This window comes from Cetorhinus maximus, chromosome 2 (assembly GCF_964194155.1).
Source record: "Cetorhinus maximus chromosome 2, sCetMax3.hap1.1, whole genome shotgun sequence".
In the NCBI taxonomy this organism is placed as follows: Eukaryota; Metazoa; Chordata; class Chondrichthyes; order Lamniformes; family Cetorhinidae; genus Cetorhinus; species Cetorhinus maximus.
In genome coordinates this window covers 44,799,070-44,825,740 of record NC_135880.1, presented here as the reverse complement: position 1 = coordinate 44,825,740, position 26,671 = coordinate 44,799,070, and the positions used below count along the sequence as shown (strand labels likewise).

At 41.2% G+C, this 26,671-nt stretch overlaps 1 protein-coding gene across 1 annotated transcript in view; it reads left to right on the top strand.

The window, feature by feature from the left end:
• Positions 1-26,671, top strand: part of map1b (microtubule-associated protein 1B) — a 119,916-nt gene that overhangs the window by 6,831 nt on the left and 86,414 nt on the right. Inside the window, exon 2 of the mRNA XM_078564211.1 lies at positions 1,834-1,935. Coding sequence (XP_078420337.1) covers positions 1,834-1,935 — 102 coding nt within the window. The remainder of the gene's footprint in view (positions 1-1,833; positions 1,936-26,671) is intronic.

Sequence of the window (26,671 nt, the reverse complement as noted above, 5' to 3'; positions counted from 1 at the left end):
CACAAACTAAAATCAACATTGACTGAACATTTACTTAGTAAGCAGCTAATACACTAAACTACAGAAAAGGTACTTCCTATTCACTACATAATGCAACTGAAAACTCACCTAGGGCCAACCATCTTCAGCTGCTTCATCAATCACCTTCCTTCCATCATAAGGTCAGAGTGGGGATGTTCGCCTATGATTGCACAATGTTCAGCACCATTCACGACTCTTCAGATACTGAAGAAGTCCATGTCCAAATGCAGCAAGACCTGGGCAATATCCAGGCTTGGGCTGACAAGTAGCAAGTATAATTCATGCCACACATAATTCAAGAGCACGGCAATGACCATCTCCAACAAAGAATCTAACCATTGCCCCTTGACACTCAATGGCATTACCATTGCTGAATTCTCCCACTACCACCACCCTGCGGGTTACCATTGACCAGAAACTGAACTGGCCTAGCCATATAAATACGGTACAAGAGCAGGTCAGAGGTTAAGAACTGTGTGGCGAGTAACTTACCTCCTGACTCCCCAAAGCCTGTCCATCATCTACAAGGCACAAGTCAGGAGTGTGATGGAATACTCTCTATTTGCCTGGATGAGTGCAGCTCTAACAACACGAGAAGCTTGACACCATCCAGGACAGAGCAATCCACTTGATTGGCACCCCATCTACAAGCATTCACTCCCTCCCCCACCGCCGCATAGTGGCAGTTGTGTGTACCATCAACAAGATGCACTGCAGGAACTCACCAAGGCTCCTTAGGCAGCACCTTCCAAACACACGACCACTACCATCTAGAAGGACAAGGGCAGCAGACACATGGGAACACTGCCACCTGGATGTTTCCCACTGAGCCACGCAGCACCCTGACATGGAAATATATTGCCGTTACTGCACTGTCGCTGGGTCAAAATCCTGGAACCCCCTTCTTAACAGCACTGTGGGTGTATCTACACCACATGGACTGCAGTGGTTCAAGAAGTCAGTTCACTACTACCTTCACAAGAGCAATAAGGGATGGGCAATAAATGCTGGCCCAGCCAGCAATACCCACATCCCATGAATGAATAAAAAAATTCATAACATAAGATTGATCATGAATTTGTGATGTTATACTTTATCAATATTACATGAGTTAAATGGAAATAATCTGTTCACTGAAATGTTATGAATTTTTACTGCTTTTATTCTGGTTTCCCTGCAAGGCATTGATTTATGTTGGAGTATCGATCAATGGGGTTCAGTGTCCACTAGTGTCTCCGCCAAGTGCACATTCTCTATGTATAAGGCTGGACAGGCAGTGTCACCAGGCTGTTTGGTCTTGAGGGGCATTTGAACCAAGCTCAATCCTGTCTTGGCCTTATGGCTATACGCATGCACACATGAGCATAGGTATTTGGTTAGGGATCAGCTGTAGAATCCCTGTCTGATTTTCCTTTCTCATGATCAGTGGGGCCGAGACCAGTAGTAGCACTCCGACTAATGACTGCCTGGATCTGCTAACTCACCAGATTAAACTGGGACTTTCCTGACATGTATGGTTCAGCACTGGACGCTGTTCATTAAATTAAAATTAAGTACTGTATTACTCTTGAGCTGTCTCAATGCAATATATTATGAGCTTGTAAATTTTTCATGTTTTCTGGACATTCATGAGGAATTATTGGAAATACGGTTTCTTCAGGTGCAATGATCACATGCAACCTGAGGGTTACCAAATGGTTATGATTAATTCAGTTACATAATCTGTAATAAAGATTGAGCAAAGTGAATGCTTTTTACTGTGGATTCAGGTACGTGCCAGAAATAATCCCATGTCGCTGCTTTTCTTTCCAGGTATCCGCTCCTGGGACACAGACTTGATAGCCTGCAACCTAGACCAGGAACTCAAACTCTTTGTATCACGCCATTCAGCTAGATTTTCAGCAGATGTTAGAGGTAAGGCTTGTTACAAATGTAACCAGGATTGTAAGTAGCACACTAGATTATAAAAATAACAGTTTATTTTAGCTTGTTTGATTATAACCATGAAGCAGAGACTTTTGCTTGGCCGGCGGGCGTCCGACCTGCTCGAGCATGAAATGATGTGTGTTGACGTAGGCCGAGTGTGCCGACGTCAACGTGCAGTCGCGTGATAGCTCGGCTGGTGGGCATGCGCCAGAGCCAGCAGTGCGCCCGCCGACAATTAAAAGGCCTGTTAAGGCCATTAAGTAATTAATTAAATTAAATTTTTCGCTGCCTGTGCAACCTTATGGTTGGCGGGCGTGCGAAAACACCAAGTGGCCTTTGCTTTTTTTTTGTTGGAAATCTCATCCACGGGCGGGATGAGGTTTCCAAAAGCAAATAAAAATCAAATAAAAACTTTAATTTTTCACTAATAACATGTCCCTGCTCACACATGAGGGGACATGTTTCATTACGTTTTAATTTATTTCATTATTTTATTTCATATCTCTTCACCCCTGCCTCAGGGAGATTATGAAGCGCTCACTCGTGCACAGGCGCGAAGTTCGCACTGGGCCCACTCGCCCTCCTCTCCTCCAACCCCCCCCCCCCCCCCCCCCCCCCCGCCTCCCCCCCAGCACTGCCGCTCGCATTTCACTCTGGGCAGGCCTTAATTGGCCCGCCAGTGTGAAATTGCGGTCTGGTGCCGCAATAATTCCTTCGAATTATTCATTAATTCATTTCATACAGGAGCATAATCAAAATTAATTTAGTTTTTCAAAAATACCAAACTTTTATTAAATCAATAATGTTTAAATATTTAAAAATACTAAAAGAATATTTGAAGATATTAGATTGCATGAACTTGCAAAGCACAACAACCCATGCTCACTCAAGCTAAGAATTATATGAATCTTCTGCAGGTCTGTAATGCTATTCATTTTTCACCACTTTCTCTGGATTTAGTTCCATTTGACAATATTTTGCTTGAACAATGCACAAATTAATAATTTAGAAAGTATTTTTAATCAGTTGAGAGATTCAAGTAGCACAGGATACAGACTGTTAGTATGTGGATTCAATTTGGTTTTACACAATGTGGTTGAAATTTTGTAGGGCTTCCACTGGTCACCCATTGTAACTGTGTTTCCATAATTTTCTGTGAAAATTATGCTGGATTTATGGTAAAAAACCAGTGGAACCTCAACAGAATTTCAGGATCAAAATGTCTGCAGCCTGGAAGTGCGATAGACATGTTCAATTCCATTTGTGGTTCCAGCAAGCACTGCTGCAGCTTGTGAAACCAAGTATTATGGAAAAGCAAATGAATAAAAGTGATTTTTAAAATACTGTTAATGGCTTGCAATATCTGCCTGGTGGAAACCGGATATGGGGTTGAAATTTGATGTAACTAACCCCAACTTTGGCACTTTTATTGCATGTAATCCCAGAATATTTTGGTCACCGACATGTTGTGTGGCAGTTGTGATATACAGTAATGTATTTATGAAACATGCCTGCTGGAGAAAAAAAATTGATATCTTTGCAGTTTGATTGTATCTTCCCACAGGAAATATTTTCTGTTAATGAATTAAAGTGTCTAAAATCATGGATTTGATTTAAATATTATTTATATTATGTCTATATTGTGTCTAGCTGAAAGCCTTTTTTATATTTTCTTAAATATGAACACAGTAACCAAAGAAACCCCACACAGCAGCTCCCTGAATGGCCAATGGGCTGGATATGCTATTGGGCATTGTATTAAGCCAAACAAGACAAAGGTTTCAGGATTGATGTTTGGCTAGCACAGACCAGGAAAACAGTTGGCTTCTTCTGACTAGTTTCAACAACCTTGCAACAGGGAGGGAAAATCAGCAAGGGTTCCCAGTGCTGATTATATCTAGTGACTCTGGCTGGAAATTCACATGTGTGGCCATCTGGTTTAAAAACAGGACTGCTGTGAAACCCTCTAATGGGGGAGTAAACCTGCTAGCACTCAGCGTCTACTATGACAGCAACCACTTACATGTATGTGACAGCTTTAAGATAGAATGTGCCCCAAGGCACTTCACACGGTAAGAAAAATATGGCTTGTATACGGAGAATGGCTACGTAATCAGGACACTCGAGGATTCCTACTTCCTGTGGAGCAAGGGAGGAGCACAGAAAAAAAAAATTGAAAAAAAAATTGAAAAATAGACTGACTCGAGGGGGGGAAAATATACACTGGCTCATAGAGATGTCAGCATCAGAGGCGAATTGAGTTAAAGTTATATGTAGCACAAGATTTGTAGATGTTAACTGGTGAATATTATTGAAAATTCTCAACCAGGTCAATACTGAAATTTAAAAAAAAACACAACTCCTTTTTTCCTACATTTGTGTTTTTAAAGAGTATTTTGTTGGAAAGCAGCCATCTATTTTGGATCAAGAATAGAAAAGAGTGTCTACTGGGGCAGCTTCCTAGACAGATGACCTCATTGAATAGATTGCAGATCACCAGTGCATCAAGTACTTCAGAGAGATTGGCTTTAGAATATCTGAGACATTAATCCTTGGATGCATGGCTGTCTGGAATACTGGGACAGTGGACACATTTGAAATAAATCAATATTTTAAAAACGAAAAGTAAGGATAATAAAGTTCTTTGTCAGTTGCTCTTTTCTACCTACTGGCACACTATTTCCAGGCTGACAGCAAGTGGCATTGTTTTAGCAATAGAATGGACAGGATTGTCTTGCCATTTTATCATTTTTGTCAAGAATTTGGTAAATTTATCTATAGGCAAAATTAATTACTTTTCACAGTTAATGTGCAATTTGGCCTGATATGGATTTGAAATTTCATTTAGATCCCAACCCCAGTTTTTAGAAATAGGTTTTAATATTTATCACAGTGAAAATGTACTTATAAGTTGTAAGACGTTATAAAAAGCAGGGGCTGGTCTGGGCAATGGACAAACTATAAAATAAATAAACATTGAGATTAGATTAAACAACTGTACCTGGTTTTGTCAGGCCACAAAACTCCCATGAGTGCCTGGAACTTGTGCCCTCTTCAACTAATCACTGAAGCATGACATAATGACCAAACATTGATGCTCTCTTGTCTTTTACATTCTGTCATGAAGAGGTGCCTGGTCTTCACTCAGTATCTCTCTGCAGACATTGGGAATGTAGGAACGTACAGGAAATGACACTGCTTGATGATGCAGCTAGTTACTATACTACAATATTACTGAATGTACTCCTGTACTGTAACCATTCACTCAATTCAATCTAATGGCACCTATTGAAATTTATGCTTTTTCAAGATATAACCAATATGTTATTCTGCCAGTTCACTATAAATCAATTTATTACTTCAGTTTTCAAAAAAAAAGTCTTTGGATCATTGAAGATTCATTTAACTGAATGGTATCACATACTAACTAACAACCCAAATATTACTGTTTCTAACTGTGATGCAGCAAAGATTTTGACAAAAGCTGTGATCTAGAACATACTAGCTAGAAATGGCATTTAATTGATGCTCTTATAACGTTTGTGGGGGTTGGGGTTCACTGCAGAGGGAGAAACACTCAATATGGGGCTGGATTTTCATCCTTGAGGCAGGTAGCAGGAGTTGGGAAAATTCCTGGCTCAGCCCATCCACCTTGGGAGAAAGTGCCAGGAAAGACAGGATTTTCATTGTGGGCGGGGTGGGTGCGAGCTGCACTCGGGCTAGCTGACCGCAGACCGGAAAGGAGTTTGGACGCAGTCACGGGGGCTGCCAGTTGTGGAGGTGGGCTGTTTAAAAGGCTTTCCTTAGTGCTGTGGGACTTGGTCCCAGTTATAATGAAAAAGTCAGACTTCTAGCCCTCACCCCAACGCATTCCCCATGCCCCATCCATGCTACCTCATGCACCCCCTTGCCGAGGTCTGCCCCACCCACTCCCTATGGCCTCTCTTGCTCCCCATGCCAGACTATGGCACCTCTGTACCCATTCACCCACTGTACATTATATAAAACCAATGAACCCTATAGTGATAATAGGATGTGTTTTTTTCAAAAAAGCTTTAAAAAGAAACAGTCATTCATTTATAGCTTTCCATTTTCTTTTTTTTAAAAACTGCTTTTTACTACATGTCAGTAAGTGTCATTCATCCAGACCTTCTTAAGTATCAATGGTAGAAATTGCAAGCACTTGAAACCTCTTTATCTTGTGGAAATAAACATTGTATAATTGACAGAATAAATCAGAGAGCCAGAGCTGTCAATTGTGAAATGTTTCCCTGGGGCTGAGGTGTTTCTAGTGGATGCTTGGGCTCTCAACCAAGCCTTATTATACAGACATTGACATGGGGGCATGAGGGGTTGTGCGGGGTGGGGGGGCATACCTCGGCATAGGGGGCATGAAGAGGACCTTTTGAATTTGTCTTTCAAAAGGTTCCCTTATGCAGACTGCATGGTTCTCTATGCTTCTGTGGTGACAAGAACCACGGCTCTTTGAAAAGCTGACCCAAGTCCTTGATCATTGTGGAAGACTAGGACATGCCTATCCCCGCAATTGAGCCACCCAGGTTGGGAGTGCAGGGTGCGGGCTTGTGACCCGAACCAGCCCGCACCCTTAAAAAGTACTTCTGAAAATTGGAAACCTCGGGAATGGGATTGGAAATCGGCTCCCGGCCACCATTTTCACCCCTCCATGGAGTCTCACCAGCTCCATAAGAAACAAGCCCAGGGTGTGAGTTATCTTAGGACATCATAGCTTTTATTCCCAACAATATACTTTATTCCTAAAAAATTGTAAAATTACATTTCATAACAGTTCATATTGGATACTACAAAAAGTGCAATACAGTTCTAAATATTTCCATACAGCATATGGCATTCTTGAGGTGCTTCAATATGACTGCAATTAAGTGTGATACTTGCAATATATGCTCCATACAGTGATACCATCTGAGGGGTTTTACGTAGTTTCCAGCTCCTCGATATACCCTAGACAGTGTCCTTTCCCATTGAGCCTTTGTGGCAGCTCCCCCAAGCCTTAGTGCATCCCTCAGCACGTAGTCCTGGACCTTGGAATGTGCCAACCTGCAACATTCAGTTATATACAGCTGTTTGCACTGGAAGACCAATAAGTTTCAGGCAGACCAAAGAATGTCTTTCACAGAGCTGATGGTCCTCCGGTAGCATTTGATGTTTCATGGTAGGAGCAGCCTGTAGCACAGAGTCCTATGTCACAGAACTGCTTGGGATGAACTTCAACAAAAACCTCTGCATCTCCTTCCAGACCTTCTTTGCAATAGCACAACATAACTTAGGAAGCAAACCTTCAAAACTGCATTGTAGTGTGGAGCAGAAAAGTGACACTCTTCCTGCTGTTGGTCTGCCTCCTACACCTGAACATTATTTCAAAACATTATTTAAAATCTGAACTGGATTTTAATGTGTCAGGTGTTATGACACAGCCGTTGGTAAAGGCGGAGTTGTTTAAATCCCAGAGAGAAACTTGAACAACTGTCATAACTTATATTTTCAACTGGTGTGCTTGAGATGCAGCTCTGAATTCAGGAATAAAACCACCAAGCCTCAAGAGGTTTTTTTTTATATAAAACTAAATTAAACTTTTATTAATTTAATAACAAGTGAAACACATGCGCATGGCTACAAATTACTACCATAATAACTTTTAAACAAATCCCCAAATTAATCACTCCCAGGTAAATCTTCACCAAGGCAGCAGTAACCCATAGGCACCAGGCAAAGCACATTTGACCCTACGAATTCAAAATGAGGTTCCTTTCAATTTGTTTCCTTTGCAGACACAGTTGTAGGCTTACAGGCTGGTTAGATCTTAAATGCCTCTGACTTACACATACAAGCTCCTTTCTGTTTATACCTAGCTTTTCCTTTGAATATAAATTTTCCATTGTATTACTAGGTTTTTTTAATTTTACCTCTCCTAACAATGCTTTCATTCCACCAATTTTATTAGTAATGTAAACACATTGCTTGGCATCTCCCAGCTAGGTACAAGATTTTACTCATTCTTTTGAATGGTTTATTCAACAAATGCAAATTTACATTTTACCTTCTCCTCCTTACATTTATCTAATTAACATCTCAAAACTACTATGCATCAAAGCACCCAGACTAGCTGGCTTTAATCCAATTAAGACACACACACATACACATACATAGACACAGGCACCACTAAACTCTGTTTAAAAAAAAAAAAAAAATTCTGATAACCTAATGGACATTAATATCTCTTCATGACACAAGTTAGTGTTGCTAAGTGAGAAAAGCATTTTTAAAAGCAAGTAACTCAAACTGAATGGACAATAAATGCTTGCATAGTTGGTAACACAGTGATGTCCAAGCTATAGTAAAGCTGAATGTGGCAGGACTATTCAACTGTCTTTCCGCATGTGAGACTGTGCAAAGCATATTTATCACAGTCTGTAATTTAATTCAGTTTCAATAAGAAAGTTTGAAGAAAAATGATCAGGAGCAAATGTATCAGTTCTGTGATGTCTGCAAAGAGCAGTGAGCTGACAATTATTTCCTGAAGCTGGTCAATTAAAAGCAGATTTGACAAAAAAAAAAGGATTCTGAACATGTAGACTTACAATAAGTATTCTTCTTCAGATTCCGTCATTCCATTCATCGCCCTTGAGCTTCCATATTGGGCAATTTCATGATGATCCAGACTTCTTATTTACGTTTTACACAGTTGTAAATCTTTAGTCTTCTGGCTGGTTTTATTGGTTTTTCCTGAGCAGCTCCAGACACTGTTTACATTACTTTCTTCAGCCCTCTATTTATAATTTAACTTGATTGGATGTTCAAAACATTATTTCATGCTCCAAACTGACAGGTTTTTTTTTATGAAGGGGCACTCTTCCTGTCTAATACACAATGTAGTAATATATAAAACACACAATTTCCAGGAAATAATCTTTCTTTTTTTCAAGATATTATTCAATATAACAGAAGTAATCTTAGGTAGAAGTTAGGCTTATTATTGTTATTTATGAGTGTGCCCAATACAGTAATTACAAAGATGATTTCTGTTTAGGGTTACTAAAATACACGTGGACCTAAACGTTAATGAATATTTAGCAGTCATGATTTTTCTGTGTGCTATATTTTCTTATTAATGAGAAGGGGTAAAATTATAAATAGCCAGCTCAATTCGACTATCATTAGCAATGATTGGTGTTTATAGAACGTACAACAAAACCTCAATTAATAAATAAGTTTGGGAAACAAGTTATATTTAATTTTGATGTTCAAATACAACTGGAGTTTTCTTTTCAAGGGTTAAAGATGAAATCACCCCAAAGTGCTGTTCTTAGGATTTTAAATCTTTGTATTAAGCAAAGCCACTTTATCAACTATACACATGGCTGTTATTTATGGAAAATATTGATTTTCATGGGAGATTTTTGCTTTAAGTGTATAACTAATGCTGTTTTGCACTGCAAGGTATGGGATTGTCAACACTGTGAACATTATAAGATGGCTGAAAGATGATGGCATTTTATCTAATACATTGATGAGGTGACTTTCCTTAGATGACTTTAGAACCAATAAATTGATATATCCTACTTTTGTGCAGATTGTTGTAATAATGTGTTGCATTGGCATTAAGTTTTATGCCATTGATTCCCCAAAAAGTATGGTTACAATCTTCTTGGCTTGACACAAAGAGAGAGAAAATTAGTGTGGTTATCAGCCAGCATTGCTTCGGAATTCTTCTCGCTGGCTGTTTACAGAGCACAATGGACCGAGAAAGCTCATCTGCCAATTTTGCCAGTCAACAAATGATATGTCGCAAAAGGACATGTGAAGAAGGAAAAGTAAACTGATTTTGCAAAACAAAATGTTGGCTGGGGGGAGGCCGATAGTGAGCAATAAATGTAAAATTTTAAATGAAAAGATAATTTAATTGTGTGGTTGCTATAGGATAGAATTGTTTTTCTAAAGCATGTGTAATCTAAGTAACATTTCTTTAGGATTTGTCACTTGAAGGGAAAAAGTATGCCCACAGTTTATATCTAAAAGTGAGATGAACAAAATGTGGTGGAATAACAGCTCAGTCATTTTAATGTGGGATGTGCCATCCCAGCTGACAACAGTGCTGAATTATTCTGTCAGTTCTGCTGAAATCCGCTAAGTATGCAGCAAGCAGTGCAGTGAGTGGCCTAACATTCAGACATAGAGGGGGTGGCAAAGGCCTGTAATGAGATGACAATTTCAAGTTTGTTGAGTAGGACAAATAATGCTTTACATTAGTGTAATGATATTCTTATATACGGCTTATTTAAAAACTTAAAAGTAAAATTGAAATGATGTTCTTTGTGCATATCATTTATGTAATCTCTAATTTAGAGAGGAATCCATAGGATTTTTATCTACAGCTGTTGAACTTCAACTAATTGCATTCTAATTTTCTTAAATTTTCATTTTAATTTCTTTCCCCCATCAATTCATCTGGGTTTGGCAGCCTTCCACTACCTTGGTCAGTTGGCCATTCTCCAAGTATGAGTCTCAGCACTCTATGGAGTCTAAGGGGGAATTTTCCCAGGCAGCGTAAGGTATGTGCAGGAAGTTAAATCCCCAAAAAGTTTCACCCAGGCAAATTTGAAGGCAAATGAGGGACGCCCATGCTTTTATGGGGTAAGCATTTAAATATTCAAATAGGTCATTAAGTTATAAGGTTATAAGCAAGGATTCTGGCTTCAACAGCCTGTTCCCTGAGCTTTAGCAACTCGTAAGGTCCCCCAGGTGAGTGCATAGTGGGGGATGCTTCTTCAGTGAAACTGACAGGCTCCAAAGCCTTTGATCAGTAAAACTGAAGAGCTCTGGCCATGGCCTAGTGAGAGGCTGTTGCTCACACCCTCCTTCTCAGAGAGCGCTTTCACTGTTTGACAAGTGATTTTTGACTTCTTGGAAGTCATTTCACTGACTTTCATCTGCATTTTCCTACTGTCAACCTTCAAGTCATGGGGGCAGCTTATGCCTCTACCTTGCACCTCTGAAGCTGAAGAGGAGAAACAGCATCAGCAGCAGTGCCAGCTGCCTTTGCAGTCACATGCCACTCCACAGGTCAGAGGGAATAGACATAAAGATCCAGCTGGAAGGAGGTGAGACTCCTAACATGGTCTACACGCAGAGGATCAGCTCTCAACAAGTGTCAGCAGCAGGTGCCTGAGGAGACTCAGATTTTCATGAAAGGCCACTGCTCACATCTGCTGCCCTCTGGGCCAGACCTCTTTCTCACCGGGCCAATGAGCACACGTTGCCAATAGCTGTCAAGGTATCTGTCAGTTGAGGGCCATCCAAAGAGTCTCTGCCTCTTCCCAATGTATTCTTCTCTCTTCTCATACAAAGAGAGAAAGCAGAGAGTTATGGATGTTAGCAATACCTTATGTGGGTAGCAGGAGAAGGGTGGCCATTGTGGTGGGCGACCGTGAGGAGTGGCTGCAAGAGGGCAATAGGCTGGGGGTGAGTGAGTATTGGCTGTTCAGAGAGAAATGTGAGGAGGTGCCTGGAGAAAGATGAATGAGTGGAGCTGTGAAGTGTATTGTTCTGAGGAACAGTTGCAGGAGAATGCTGGGAAAGTCAGAATGTGGGATTTGGCACTGGAAAGTGTTATAACGCCTTTTCCACCTGCCTGAGGTCCTGGGTCTTCTGTGCAATTTTTCTCAGTTAGAGGAAGCACACTCCTGCTGCTGACTTCCTTGGCCACTCCACACCTGCTTGTTTGGAGAGGTTGGCCACTTCCTCTCCTCTTTGGGAAGGATCACTACAGCCTCTCTCATCCAGAAGCAAGACCTTCAGGTAAGATTGAGAGACCCAGGGAGCAACCTTTCCAAGTCCCCCCTCCATTCCTGTAAATTCAGTTGGTCCATTATAATCCATGCCGGGACCCCTTTAATTAGAAATCCTTCCTCTGACATTCCACCCGCAGCTCTAAACCGGGAAGGAGGCTGCAAATACTGTGGCTCAGTTAAAGAGCCTTGGCAACATCCGAGTCCAAAGAGCAGGGCTAAGGTGAGAAAATTCCACCTTGAATATCTGCAGGCATTTTGACCTTGGGTGCATTGACACATAGTGGGTGTGGGGGTGTTTAACTTTTTTGACCTGCTGGAGTGTGGTTGGGGGTGGGGGGTTGTGTCGGGGGACCTGGTAGAGCATTGGAAAATCTGGGTTTCCCTGCACGCTGAAGTTTTAACTGCACAGCATGGATGTGGAGTCACCGAGCGGTTGCCTGCCCGGCAACCAGTCTGATTGACAGGCTTGGCTTCCATTTGAGTGTGGAGCCATCCAGAGGGAGGGGCCACAGGACCAGGTAGGTCCACACCTAGGAGGATCCGATCCTGAGTGGGGGAGGCCAGTGGTTTTATGGGGAAATTGGAGGCTGGGGGAAGGGGGGTGAGACATTGGAGAACTTGTTGGGGTAGGTGGGAAGAGAGATTGGAGGCCTGGGGGTGGACGGAGAATCAGAGGCTTCAGTGGGGGCAATGAGGTCAGAGGGGGAGGTTGGGGGTGTGTTTGATCACAAGGGGCTGCCCAGGCAGGCATTCTGGATTCAGTAGGCAAGTGGAAAGGTACTTACCTCCTGATCCAAAAGTCCCTCACCTCAGTTTAACTGAGGCCTGTGTCAAATGGTGAATAAAAATGAGGCACATAGCTTCATTATAATATTTAAATTGTCCGCCTGCCGCCCTAAAGTGGGTTGGTTGCCTAACAACCCCCACACCACCCCTCCTCCGGTAAAACCAAAAGTGGGCGATTGGGGTTCTCCCTGTTATCAGGGGCAGGAATTCTGGATGATTCCTCTTTCTCAATCTGCACTGACCTTCTCATTCATATGCAGTGAGACAAATTAATTCTCCTCTTGGCCTGTCTGACTGAGAAGATCAATTCTATTTGTTTTAAAATTCCATCCCCAGAATTATTTTAATATTTATTTTATTGGGCGTGTCCTGCTCTTTTCATCCTTCCACAGACAGCTGCTCCAAAGTTCTGCTGATGCTGTTGTTCTTCCTGTCATTAGGAAATGTACAGAAGAGGCTGTCAAGTTTTAGCACTATCTTCCCTAGAGGAAAAACCCTGCCTTTGCTTGGTCCTCTGCTTTGAGCAAATTATGGGTGTGAACCTTTGCCCATTTCACAGTATGATGCATTGGTTGCTTCAACGTTGTGTGCTATCAAGCTGCCTTAAAGAGGTGTTATAACTCTTGAAAGGTTATCAGCAGGAACTTTGTCAATTTTTAAAAAATACTCTTGCGTTATTTGCGTTGTGATTTCATTGATTGTGATTCATTAATCCGACTTCTACGCTCTTCTTTCCCAAAATGTGATGATACTCCATTTTAATAGTAATCTTTCTTCAAAGGCACTATTGATTCTAAGTGGCAAGGGATGTCACCTTTTCACCAGAAAATCACAGCTTTGAGTCCTGACATTGTCTCTCACTCAAATCTGTTTCATTAAGCTTAACCCTTTAGATTGCTAGATTTAGATTCTCACTATACAATGCAAGATATTCCAAACCATTAAGGGGAACAGCTGGCTGCACCAAGCTCAGCTTTCAAAACTGCAGGCATGAAATTATTCTTCGGTGGAAGCACAAGTTGGGCAACAGTGAATCAACAAAGTAAATGGATAAGAAAATCAGACAGGGTGTTAGAGGGATTGTCGATTCATCGCCACCTGCTTTGCGATATCACCAAGGACCAATTTCACCTCCTGCATCTCCTGTGGGTTGATTATTGGCTGCTTTTGATGATTGTGGCAGGTAAGATGTCATGAAATTGCCTCAAGTGCATAACAGCCACCTGGCTTAAAATAGAAACAGTGCACCACATTGCTTTGCCTTAATGTGATATGAATTGTCTACTGGGGGAAAAACTGGGAAGAAATGTAACATTAAAGAAGGTATCATTAAAGACCATGTTCAGTTACACATGGGAAAAATGATCCCAATGTTGCAATTAAGTCAAGTGGTTATCTATATGCAATTAGTATATTTTAAAGGCTCCTTCACCTGGGTAAGGTGAAGGGTGTAATTATACTAGGCTCCACCTGCAGCTCACATAATAAAGAGTAAGGGTCACTCTGAAGCATACACAGCCTTTGGAAAACATTTAAAAATATAATTGTTGAGCTATATTGTAGAGGATATAATTTCTGTTAATATTGGGATGTACTGTTTTAGACGTTATGGCATTTCAATATGCTGATAGCAAGTAGCATATATTAAGGAAAGTTAGGAATGCATTTTAATAATGCCTTAAAATTCTTTTGTGTGCAGGATTGATCATGTATATCCAATGATGTACCGGTGACATGATTTGTATTATTTTACATTCAGTTTCCTGTGGAGTCTTCATGGGTAGTTGCTTCTCCTAAATGATCACATTCAAACACAAGGTATCATGAATGTACAGAATGTCAGGAGGTTCACAGAAATGAAACATTTCTGTTATTTTGTAGTTGCAAGTGCCCACTTTGCTGACAGTGAATGCTTCTCATTTCACTTTCACATAAGTTCTTTGCTTTTAACTGACCTTATTGCAATATCATATCAATCTTATCTAGCATTTATCGGTGTCTTTTCTCTACTATGAGAAAAGTATATTCACTGTCTAGCCATGAAATAAAATAGCAGCATTTTCTTTTGTTTAGGTGGTGTAGCAGTTCAACCAATCAATAAACACAGGGAATCCCAGAGAACACACTATTTCTACTGCAGAATCTTTAATACATCTATATGGCTGTACCTATAATATGCTGTGTCATTTCAATCAAAGTTTTGCATTAGTTGCAGAAACGGATTAGTTAAATTCTCGTAGTAATCTTTTAAAATTTTACTTTTTAGCTGGAATAAAAGGCTGTCTGTTTCATCAAATGGCCCTTGTGGTCGCTGGTAGATCTTTCTTTATCCTTGGAGCTTCCCTAGTGAGAGCCTTTGTTATGTAGCTTGTGAAAAATACAAGCCCTGCAATTATAACCTGAGCCACTATTTCTACACTGCTGAGACAGACTAATGTCTGGACCAGCAGAAATTAACACATATTGGAAAGTCAGTGAGAATCTTTGGTTTTAATGGAAGTGGAATAATAGATTGACTATTTTAGAATACCCTTGTAAAGAAATCTATTTGGTACATTTACCAACCATTATGGTACAGAAAGCCAACGTATAAATTCACAATTTAAATTTTGTTTTTTGTTTTGTCCCTTATTTGCACCAAGACTTTCTTAAGTGTTCATTTCATCACCAAGTTTTGTTCATTTGGCTTAATTATAGAATTTTCAAGATACGTAAGATCATATGGTAATGTTTATCCTGTTTAGTAACAGCTCTCTAAGGTAAAATGTAGAAAAAGGACAAATCTTTTTATCAATGTAGATAAAGGATAATTTGGAGCTACCTTGTTTGTTTGTAGCAAATATTCCTTCAAAATACTCTGTTGAATGGGGACCAATGACATGCCTGAAGTTGGTAAGTTACCAGGTAGTGAATTGCTCTGGATGCATTAATATATCCACAAAAGAGTAAATGGAGTTCTTCAGGACTTGACATACTGAGGTTGTTTCCCCTGACAGTGGAATCTGGAACATGTGGGCACAGTCTCAGGATAAGGGGTTGATCATTTAGGACTGAGATGAGGATAATTTTTTTCACTCAAATGATTGTGAATCTTTGGAATTCTCTACCCCAGGGGATTGTGGATGTGTTATGGCACAGCGGATGGTAAATGCTGAGCTGTTCAAATCCCAGAGGGAAACTTGAAACAACTGCCACAACTATTTTTACAAATTGTATTTATTTCGAGATGCATGCCTTGAATTCAGTAGTAATAAGACCATCGAGTCTCATAGGTTTCTTACAAAACTAAATTAAACCTTTAGTAATAAAAAAAATGATTTTAAGCACATACATAGGTTTACAAATTAGTACTATGATAACTCCGAGCTCCCCTTGAGCTCCCCTAGTTAATGTAACTCCTAGTTACACCTCTGTTAAGGCAATAATAAGACACATAGATTCTAAAACCCCCAGGCAAAGTAACACAATACCCTGAACAGTCGAATTCAAAGTGAGTTTGTCTTAGCTTCGGTTCCTTGTAGCTAGCAGCTTGAGGTTAGATGCTGGAGGCTTTTCATACTTATGTTAGATCTTAGAATGCCCTCTTTCCTACACACAACCTCATCTCCTTTATACAAATTTCCCTTTTGAATGCAAATTCCCATTGTTTCACTATGTCTTTGGACTTTACCTCTCTAATAATAAAAATCTATCATAGGACCAATTTTGCCAGTAATTTTTGGGAAAAATAAACACAGTTTCTTAACTTCTCCTGCTAAGTGAAACATTTCACCCCCTCTTTTGAATTCAAACTAGTTTGGTTTATTCAAAAATGCAAATGTTCCCTTTACCCCTCACATTCTAAAACTTCACCCATGTTTACCAACTTAACATTTCAAACCTAACTTATCTTCTGATACATCAAAGCCTTCAGACCAGCTGCCTTTAATTTAATTATGTCCCACACACACACAGACCCATAGACTCAGACCCCACTATTACTCTACAATAACTTCCAATAACATTATGAAAATTATTATGTCTTCCTGACAGGATGCTCTATCTTTGAATATATTTAAGGCTGAGGTACACACAATTTTTGCCTCCAAGGGAATTAAGGGATATAGAGAGTGGGTGGGAAAGAGGAATTGCTACTCAAGATCAGCTGTGATCGCATTGAATGATAGAGCAGGTTCGACAGGTTGTATGGTTGACAGGTCTGTATGGTATCCTACCTTGTGTGTGTTCTTGTATGTGTGTTAAGTACAGATCCTGCACATGGAGTTAGGGTTGTTTCCCCTCCAGGATTGGCCTAGAGTCTCCAGGAATTGAAGATTAATGTCCAGGACACTGCTGTGTGTAATCTTGGAGAAAAATAATCGGGACATTAAAGATTTTATTGGTCATTTTCTTTGAAGATTTCTCTTTACCAGATATAAAAATATTGAACATGGGAAATAAATGCTGTTTGGCTGACCGTCAAGCATCATCCAATTGGGTAATGAATTTTTGCTTTCCAATTGGTGTAGGAAGACAGTATGTCACAAAGAGGGATGTGTTGCTGATTAATGGCTGGAGTGTGGGGGCAAGTCATGTGAGGACACGTACAGGAATGCATTTAATCACGTTGGCAACCCTACTTAGAGTTGAGGTACAAGCAGTGGTCATGAACAGGCTGAAGGAGCTGATTGGCCATTTCCTGATCCCATCTTCCAACCTGCTTGGAGATGACAAGGAGGGAAATGACAGAGGGATGGTTAGGGAGTCCGTCATGATTGAGGAGCTGGGAATGATTTGTGACAGAGGGGAAGCAAACAAAGTGGCAGCTGAAGACGGATATCGGGTGACAATTTGCTATAGAAAAACGAGTTGTGATTTGACCTTTATCCTTCAGAATGATCCTGGAGTAATAGGAGGATTTGGGTATGGAGGAGCGGATGTGGTACGACTCGACATGATGGAACAATATTTATCAATCACATGATTCATCAACAGGTGGCCTTCAGGCTTTAGGGGTGGAATTTTCCAGCCCCACTGCAGCAGGTTCCCCATATAGTGGGGCCAGCGAGCCATTGAAATCTCCGTTCACATCAGCAGGATCAGGAGATCCCGCCGGTTTGAAGGGCTGGAAAATTCTTTTCTAGGATACAGAGGTGGGATTTATACCAAGAGAATGATGCGGGTGAAATAGACAATGAATGCAATAAAATTAATGCAATGAGATTTAGAAAGGAGCTGGTAGTAATAGTAGGCCTAACACTTTCAATGTGGTGAAATAATTTAAAAATTGCTAGAATTTATACTAGAATTCACAGGCAGAACAATTGAATACAGCTTTACAGGAGACGTACTAAGGCTTTACGTTGCACAGATCAAACCAATGAGCTAACATGTCGTGAGAAAGCAAATTAGGATCATTTGGTATTACAGTTGCCTCTGAATAAGATGTTTATAGGTCCAAGTCCCACACCAGAACTTGACATGTAATCTGGGCTGAGAGTGCAGTATAGTTTGGTTGGGTACTACATTATAGAAGCTGCTATCCATTGGATAAAGCTTTAGACCAGTGTCCTAATCTTGTCATTTAGATGGATCATAGATCCCTCAGCACAATGTGAAGGAGGGCAGGAAGTTGTCCTGCTATCCTGGCCAGTGGACGGTCTCCAATGAACATCACTAAAAGAAAACATCACTAAAAGAAAACTGCTGATGTGGGATCTTGCTATGCACAACTTACATGCATATCAACAGTGACTGTACTTCAAAACTTTGTTGAGACATTAGGATGTGATCAAGTACTGTAAAGTGTAAGGTTCATCTTCCTTCCCTGTTCTAATGTTCTGATCCTGTGATATGCAATTCACTCTTTCACAAACACATCTTTGTTTAAAAGCTTTAGTCTGAAGGTTTTTTTTTCAGACTGAAGAAAGGCATTGCAAGTTTTATTTAGAGTCCCTTTTTTTGTGTTGCCATATTGCTGGATTGCTGAGCAGCTACAAAGACAAATGTGGTAGCCGGATAAAGTTTCAGACTTGTGATCCAGAAATATTGACACAGCACTTCTTCCAACTGCTAATATTTTTTGGAAGTCAAGGGCTCAAATTTTTAGTGAATTATGATTTGATTAAATAATCTTTAATTAACTTAAAGTTAAATAATCTTCCAGCAGCTTCTTTGGTTTCAAAATGCAATCCTTTGCATAATGATTTAATAATTTGTATACCTTTACAACAAATGTTTATCATTTCCAAGTTCCATTTTTATTAGAGGGTGATTGTTTTCTAATTCTCAAATTAAACAAAAGATATACTCTGGTTTTCAGATTTCCAGTATCTGCAGTATTTTATTCTTGTAAAAGAATTACTGTTTTGATGCAGTCCTGAAATGGTTAAATCTCGAGCAAATGTTGTCTGTTGTACCCTTAAGCTCCTCCAAGCGAAGCTGGAGATGAATGTGTAAATGTTTGTTGCCTGTGGTCTCCATCCCCCATTTGTTATCACATTGCCACTGATCTCATGAGACAACTAAGGCTGTTTACAACTAGACCCTTTTCCTGTGCTAGTCAAATATGCAGATTTATTTAGTACTTGATATTTAAATTTGATGGATCATTTAAATGCCTGTTTTTAATCAAAGTTAATTATTTGGCCATGACAAGAACGTAATTCTTTATCGTTAATTAGTACAAAATGGACAGTTTTTATAAAACTAGTCATTATTTCAGAGACAGCAGTGATGCAGACTTGAAAGCTCGTGTTTATGGTGACTAATGAAACAAGTTTTAAATTGATGCTTTGGGCTGGATTATCGCGGCGTCGTAGGGACTTGGGAGCCATTTAAAAATGGTAGACAGGACCCAATTCCAGGATTCCCACCTCATCCCTGGTACCCCCCAATTTTTTTGGTGGCGTGGGATAAGGGCGCAAGACCTGCTGACCTGGCCGGCTCCATTGTGGGACTAGGCATCTCTTAGCCCTCCACAATTTTCATGCAGTTGGGCTAGCTTCTCCAAGACAGCCCTTCAGAAAAAGGCATGAACCATAGTCTGGATTCAGAAACCTTTTCAAAGGTCAAAAGGTCTTACCCATGCTCCTCCATGACAAGTTGTGCCTCCTGTCCACCCCATGGCCCCCTCATACCTTTTATGCCAACTGTTGCCCCCCCACCTACCCTGAATGACCCCTCATACTCTGTATGCCAACTCATGGCAATTCCATGCCCAATTACCCAACATACACCCTGTACAGAACAAATGAACCCAATAACAATAGCATGGAATGCTTAAAAAACACCCATTCAGAATTTTCTTAAAAACTGCAGTTGCTACAACCCTATTAATGAATCAACCAATCAGAGCTTTAAACTATCAATGACAGAAGCTAGCAGCGCTTCACACCTCCTTTATCTTGTGCAAATAAACATTGAGTCATTGACAAAAGCGATAACAGGTAAAATAAGTTATTATAATATCATAAGACTGTAAATCAAGCAAAGCTTTCACTTCTCTGCTCCTGTGTCAACATAATTAATCCTTCTTTGGGAGTCTGGGATCTAGCATGTTGAAGACCCGCCCACTGAGAGCTGCCGGCCAATCAGAGGCATTAATGGCCCATTTAAGGGCCTCATTGGCAGCGGGGAGGGAAGGCTGTCCATGAGCCTTCCCATCATGGAATTAATCGGAGCAGAGGCAGGAAGGCGGTGGGGCCCTACCTGAATAAATTCCCCATGCCACCAAGCTTGCCGTGGGGGAAAGGCAGTAAATTCCATCCAATATCCCAGGAACTCTGAACAATTCTTCATGTAGCACCAAAGGAGCTTTTGCATCCTTGTCAACCTCAGTGTAACGTTGCATTTGAAAGGAAATGCTTCTGACATTGGAGCACTTTCTGAGTCAAGTCCTGAAGTACATGTTTCTAAGGTGACAGTGCAAACAACTTAAGCAGGAATCGCTGTTGGTAATTTAATTTTATAAATATTAACATGCCTACTTACTAAATTTATCTCTCCAATATCTTTAAAATAACAAAGATAACAATTTAGTAGAAGCATGTTTTGTGAGGTGAGAGTGACTGTCTTTGACATCAAGGCAGCATTTGACCAAGTGTGGCATCAAGAAGCCCTAGCAAAACTGGAATCGGGAGGAAAACTCTCTGCTGATTGGAGTCATACCTAGCACAAAGGAAGATGATGTGGTTGTTGGAAATCAATTATCTCAGTTCCAGGACATCACTACAGGAGTTCCCCAGGGTCGTGTCCTAGGCTCAACCATCTTCAGCTGCTTCATCAATGACCTTCCTTCCATCATAAGGTCAGATGTGGAGATGTTCATTGATGATTGCACAATGTTCAGCATCATTCGTGACTCCTCAGATACTGAAGCAGTCCATGTCCAAATGCAGCAAGACCTTGACAATATCCAGGCTTGGGCTGACAAGTGGCAAGTAACATTCACGCCACACAAGTGCCAGGTAATGCCCATCTCCAACAAGCGAGAATCTAACCATTGCCCCTTGACATTCAATGACATTACCATCGCTGAATCCCCCATTATCAACATCCTGGAGGTTACCATTGACCAGAAACTGAACTGGACTAGCCATATAAATACTGTGGCTACAAGAGCAGGTCAGAGGCTAGGAATCCTGTGGAGGCTAACTCACCTCCTGACTCCCCAAAGCTGTCCACAATCTACAAAGCACAAATTAGGAGTGTGGTGGAAAACTCTCCACTTGCCTGGATGAGTGCAGCTCCAACAACACAAGCGCTTTACACCATCCAGAACAAAGCAACCTGCTTAATTGGCACCCCACCCACAAACATTCATTCCCTCCACCACAAACACATAGTGGCAGCAGTGTGTGCCATCTACAGGATGCACTACAGGAACTCACCAAGACTCCTTAGATGGCACCTTCCAAACCTATGACTGCTACCATCTGGATGGACAAGGGCAGTAGACACATGGGAACACTACCTGGAAGTTTCCCTCCAAGCCACTTATCATCCTAACTTGGAAATATATCGCTGTTCCTTCGCTGTTTCTAGGTCAAAATCCTGGAACTCCCTCCCTAATAGCACTGTGGGGGTACCCCACATGGACTGCAGCGGTTCAAGAAGGCAGCTCACCACCACCACCACCTCCTCAAAGCTAATTAGGGATGTGCAATAAATGCTGGCCTAGTCAGTGACACCTACATCACATAAATCAATTAAAAAAAATGTTTGGCATGATATTATCGCTGACAGTAACTTTTACCCTCAATGTTCTTTTAAAAGATAATTTCTCTTGATATAAAACAATTATAAAGCCACCAACAAGTTCATGAGCAACTGTAAAATAAATTAATCTTGTCCAAGTTCCTTTGTTTCTGCATTCTGTTTTAGTGCAAATAAACTGGTTAGGCAATGTGGTTAAATTCATCCCATGACATCTATCCATTGAAATTAAAAAAAGAAGCAAAACTTTTGGCACAACGAAAACTGTGCAGAATGCAATTGTGCAACTTGATTCAGCAACTATTTCATCTCTTGCAAACATGCATTGTATTTGTTGCACATGTTGTAAAAGCTACAGTATTGATGCCACTGGATTCAATTTTCCAGTGGCATCAGGACGATATGGAGGTCCCAGATCTGTGCCAGCTCAGCCTTCCTGGAGGCGGCTCCTAATTGGCCGCCTCCCTGTTCGCTGTCCTATTAAGGGTGGCAGGAAGATTCCCGAGGAGGGAGAGGTGGGTGCTGCTAAGGCAAAACGGAGATCGTGAGGTTGCCTCAACATTGGTATGTTCCCTAACGCTTCTGCAATTTTGAGAATGCAGAGGCCTTACAGCTGGTAGAGCTATCGACGTGGATGAGGAACCCCTCCATGGGGTTGCTTTTGGTTGCGGCTGCCGGGCTCCGCATTCGACGAGGGATTGCTCCGATGGCAGGGAAACTGCCCCTTCAGAAAATGACTCCTAAGTGGGTCTGTAATTGGTTGTCCACCTGGCACAGGCAACTGACTTTTTGTTCCAAGCCTGACCTTGGGAATTTCCCCAGAGGTGGAGCTGTCCTGAAGCAGCTTTCCACTATTTTCCTGATCCCCCTGTCTTCGAACCTGTCTCCACAAGGTCGGAGAAATTACCCCAACAATGTTTGTGGTGAAGTCTGATCGGGAGTTTTATCAGGTTGTTTTCCCCCTCTCCTGAAGACATTGACTCTTGAGACTAGTCTCTCTCATGCTATGGGTTTCTTATTCTTAGTCAGTGTTATTCTTATTCTTATTCTTGTTCTTAGTGAATGTTCTCAGGCAATCCAACTGTAAAGCCAGTTCTAACTTGATTCACACGTTTGCAAGGAGTCACTGTTGACAACATCCTTCCCTAACCATGGGTGCAGTGGGCAATTGCAGTATCACTTCTACTATCCCCAATAAGGTCAGATCTACCTTGTCTTAGCTGCTCAATCTTTTGAGTTCAGTGACAGAAGTGTTTGGCCATTTCAACTCTGAATTCTTCAGTACCATATCCTGACATTCAGAGATTACTGGATGCTTCTGAACTAATGATTATGTGACTGTGATCGCAACCTATCTCCTATGGGCATTGATCTTTGGAATTGATATCAGATGACTTCTGTCTTTATTAACTAGCCTGAGTCACTAATTTGTGATTGGGACTGTAATTAGTTGAACATTATAGGGTAGACAATTCTTTAACATGGATTTAGTTATATTTCAATTAGAAAGGGTTCCCACTGCTCATAACATGTGACTCAGTATGACAGTCAGTCTCCTTGTTGTTTCCTATGTGGTATTACACAGCACTTTGAAGCATAAAATAGCATAAATGTGTTCTTCAAGGTTCACTTTCGTATTTTCATTGACAAAAGGATACAGTACTCCCCTGTATCAATACAGATCAGAGCCACCTTGGGGCTCATATGTCAGCTGTGGTTGAGTTAGTATCACACTTGTCTCTGAAAATGTCCTAAGTTCAAGTCCCAGTCCAGGTCTTGAGCACAAAAATCAAGGCAGCTGCTCCAGTATAGTCCTGAGACTCTGTTCCCCTGGATTACTGAGTCTGCCCTCCAGCACCAACTCACAAGCTCACATTCAGCTCTTTGTCCGCGCTGAGCAGAATGATATTTTCTCCAAAACACTACCGTTACCCCAGTGGCTGTAGCATGGAATCATCAACCTTCTGCTGTGTTTTTTGATCACCATGGCTTCTCTTGATCCTTCTTTGTTCACCAGGGCTTCTCCTGAGCCCTCACCACTTAGTCTGCTGGCTGCAGCCCTTTTTTTTTAATGCTTGGAGCCTTTCTCTGGTCGTCGTTCTCCTTAACACTGGGACCTCTCCCTGTCCCCTGCCTGGGACTCTTCCCAATTATGGTACTTGCTCCTGGGTCACATGACCAGGGTTTTCATGCCATTTCTTTTTGCGCAGGCGAACTGGACCTGTCCTTGGCCCAAAGAACTTCAAAAATGCTTGATTGAGCATGCGTGAAACTCCTGAGGAATGCTGGGAGTTGTGGTTCCCAGCCTCCCAACAACGAGGTAGGTCTGGATTTCTTGACACCTCCTTCCTTGAATAAAGGTGATACATTTGCCGTTTTCCATCTGCTGGGATGTTTCTAGAAACTAAGGAATTTTGGAAAATTATAACCAATGCCTCTATCTCTGCAGCCACTTCTTTTACGACCCTAGGATGCAGACCATCTGATCCTGGGACTTGTCAACCTTAGGCCTAATAGTTTACCTGGAACCTTTCCCCTAGTGATTGGTTTTTAAGTTCCTCCCTCCCATTCACCTCTTGGTTTTCAAGTATCTTTGAGAAGTTTTCCAAGTGCTCTACTGTGAAGACAGACACAAAATACCTGTTCAACCCCTCTGCCATTTCCTTGCTTTCCATTATCAAATCTCCAGACTCATCTTCTATAGAGGACCAACATTCACTTTAGTCCTCTTTTTGCTATTTAAATACTAGTCTTAGACCCACACTGCTCCCCTTCGAACTCAATGTGAAATTCTATCATGTTATGATTGCTGTCACCTCGAGGCTCTTTTACCATAAGGTTATTGATTAATCCTGTCTCATTGCCATCACCAGATGTAGAAAAGCCTGGTCCCTGTTTGGTTCTAGAATGTACTGCTCTAAGAAGTTGCTCTGAATACACTCTTGAGTTCATTTTCCAGGCTACCTTTGCCAATCTGATTCACCCAATCTATATGTAGATTAAAGTCACCTTTGTTGCACTACCTTTCTTACACACCGCATTTCTTTCTTCCTGTATACTCTGTCCTACAATGTGACTACAGTTAGAGGGTCTATAAACTACTCCCACACTTGGCTTGTACATGATTGGCCAATTAGTTGAGATACATGAGGGCTGCTGGTGTCTGGAACTGTAGCACATGCAAATCAGCACCTTCAGGTGTGGGGACCAGAAAACTGGAAATGTACTCCTTTATGTGGGACCACCGTTACTAGGGTGGCAAGTCTGCATAATATAGCATATTATCCAACAGAATTTTGCCCTTTTGTTCTTCTGATGCTCAAATTGGCACTTCTGATACACATCTTGAAAGATAGTAAAGGTTTACCTTAAAAGTGTCACATCAAGTTAATTGTTTCTAATTAAGTTAATTATTCTCAGTAATAATTATGCTAATACAACTTTTAGCTATGCAACAACAGCAGCGTCCTTAAATAGAACAGAACTTCTGTTTTCACCATAAGTTTGCAGTGTATGCAGTTTTTGCCATTTTTAATTATGATGTGGTGGTAACAGTATACACAGCCCTAGGCTTCTAATGTCCAAAATATTAATGAGAATACTCTGTGTGCCTTGGCTACAGGTTTAGAAACCAGTGCCAGTGCAGGAATGAGTCATCATCACAAATCTTTCTGTCGCCAGTACTGAGTGAAAGGGGCTGGTACAAACTGATGTTTTATATGTTTGCAGTCAGTCAGTCCAACAGCAACTCTGTGAAAGGGAGGCTGTTGCTGAAGTAGTGTGATCACATCTCTCCTGTTTTAAGCTCAGTTAATGAGTTTGAAATGGTTTGGAGCACTTCAAGCTCAGCATAAATGAAATGTGTGGAATCGCAGATACAAAATTTACAAAAGAAGGATTAATAATATATGCGATGAAGAAAAAAAATCCAAAAAACCTTTGATAACATTGTGGTTTGAAAAGGCATGAAATGAAATTTTATAATCAACAATTTGTGCAAAACAATAAAGTCTCCATAGGGGTGAATTTTATGGCTTGCGCTGGTGTATTTGAAGGTGGGTGGGGGGAGTGAGAAAGGCATCCAGCAGCCTGCCTGCTCCAAAGCCTATTCAAACATGGACAAAAGAGCTAAACTCCAAAGGTGAGGTGAGAGTGACTGCCCTTGACATCAAGGCAGCATTTGACAGAGTGTGGCATCAAGGAGCCCTAGCAAAACTGGAGTCAATGGGAATTAGAGGGAAAAGCCTCCACTGGCTGGAGTCATACCTAGCACAAAGGAAGATGGTTGTGGTTGTGGGAAGTCAATCATCTCAGTTCCAGGGCATCACTGCAGGAGTTCCTCGGGATAGTGTCCTAGGCCCAACCATCTTCAGCTGCTTCATCAATGACCTTCCTTCCATCATAAGGTCAGAAGTGGGGATGTTCACTGATGATTGCACAATGTTCAACACCATTCGCGACTCCTCAGATACTGAAGCAGTCCATGTCCAAATGCAGCAAGACTTGGACAATATCCAGGATTGGGCTGACAAGTGGCAAGTAACATTCATGCCACACAAGTGCTAGGCAATGACCATCTCCAACAAGAGAGAATCTAACCATTACCCCTTAATATTCAATGGCATTACTATCGCTGAATCCCCCACTATCAACTTTCTGGAGGTTACCATTGACCAGAAACTGAACTGGACTAGCCATATTAATACTGTGGCTATGACAGCAGGTCAGAGGCTAGGAATCTTGCGGCGAGTAACTCACCTCCTGATTCCCCAAAGCCTGTCCATCATCTACAAAGCACAAGTCAAGAGTGTAATGGAATACTCTCCACTTGCCAGGATGAGTGCAGCTCCAAAAACACAAGAAGCTTTACACCATCCAGGACAATGCAGCCCGCTTGATTGGCACCCCAACCACAA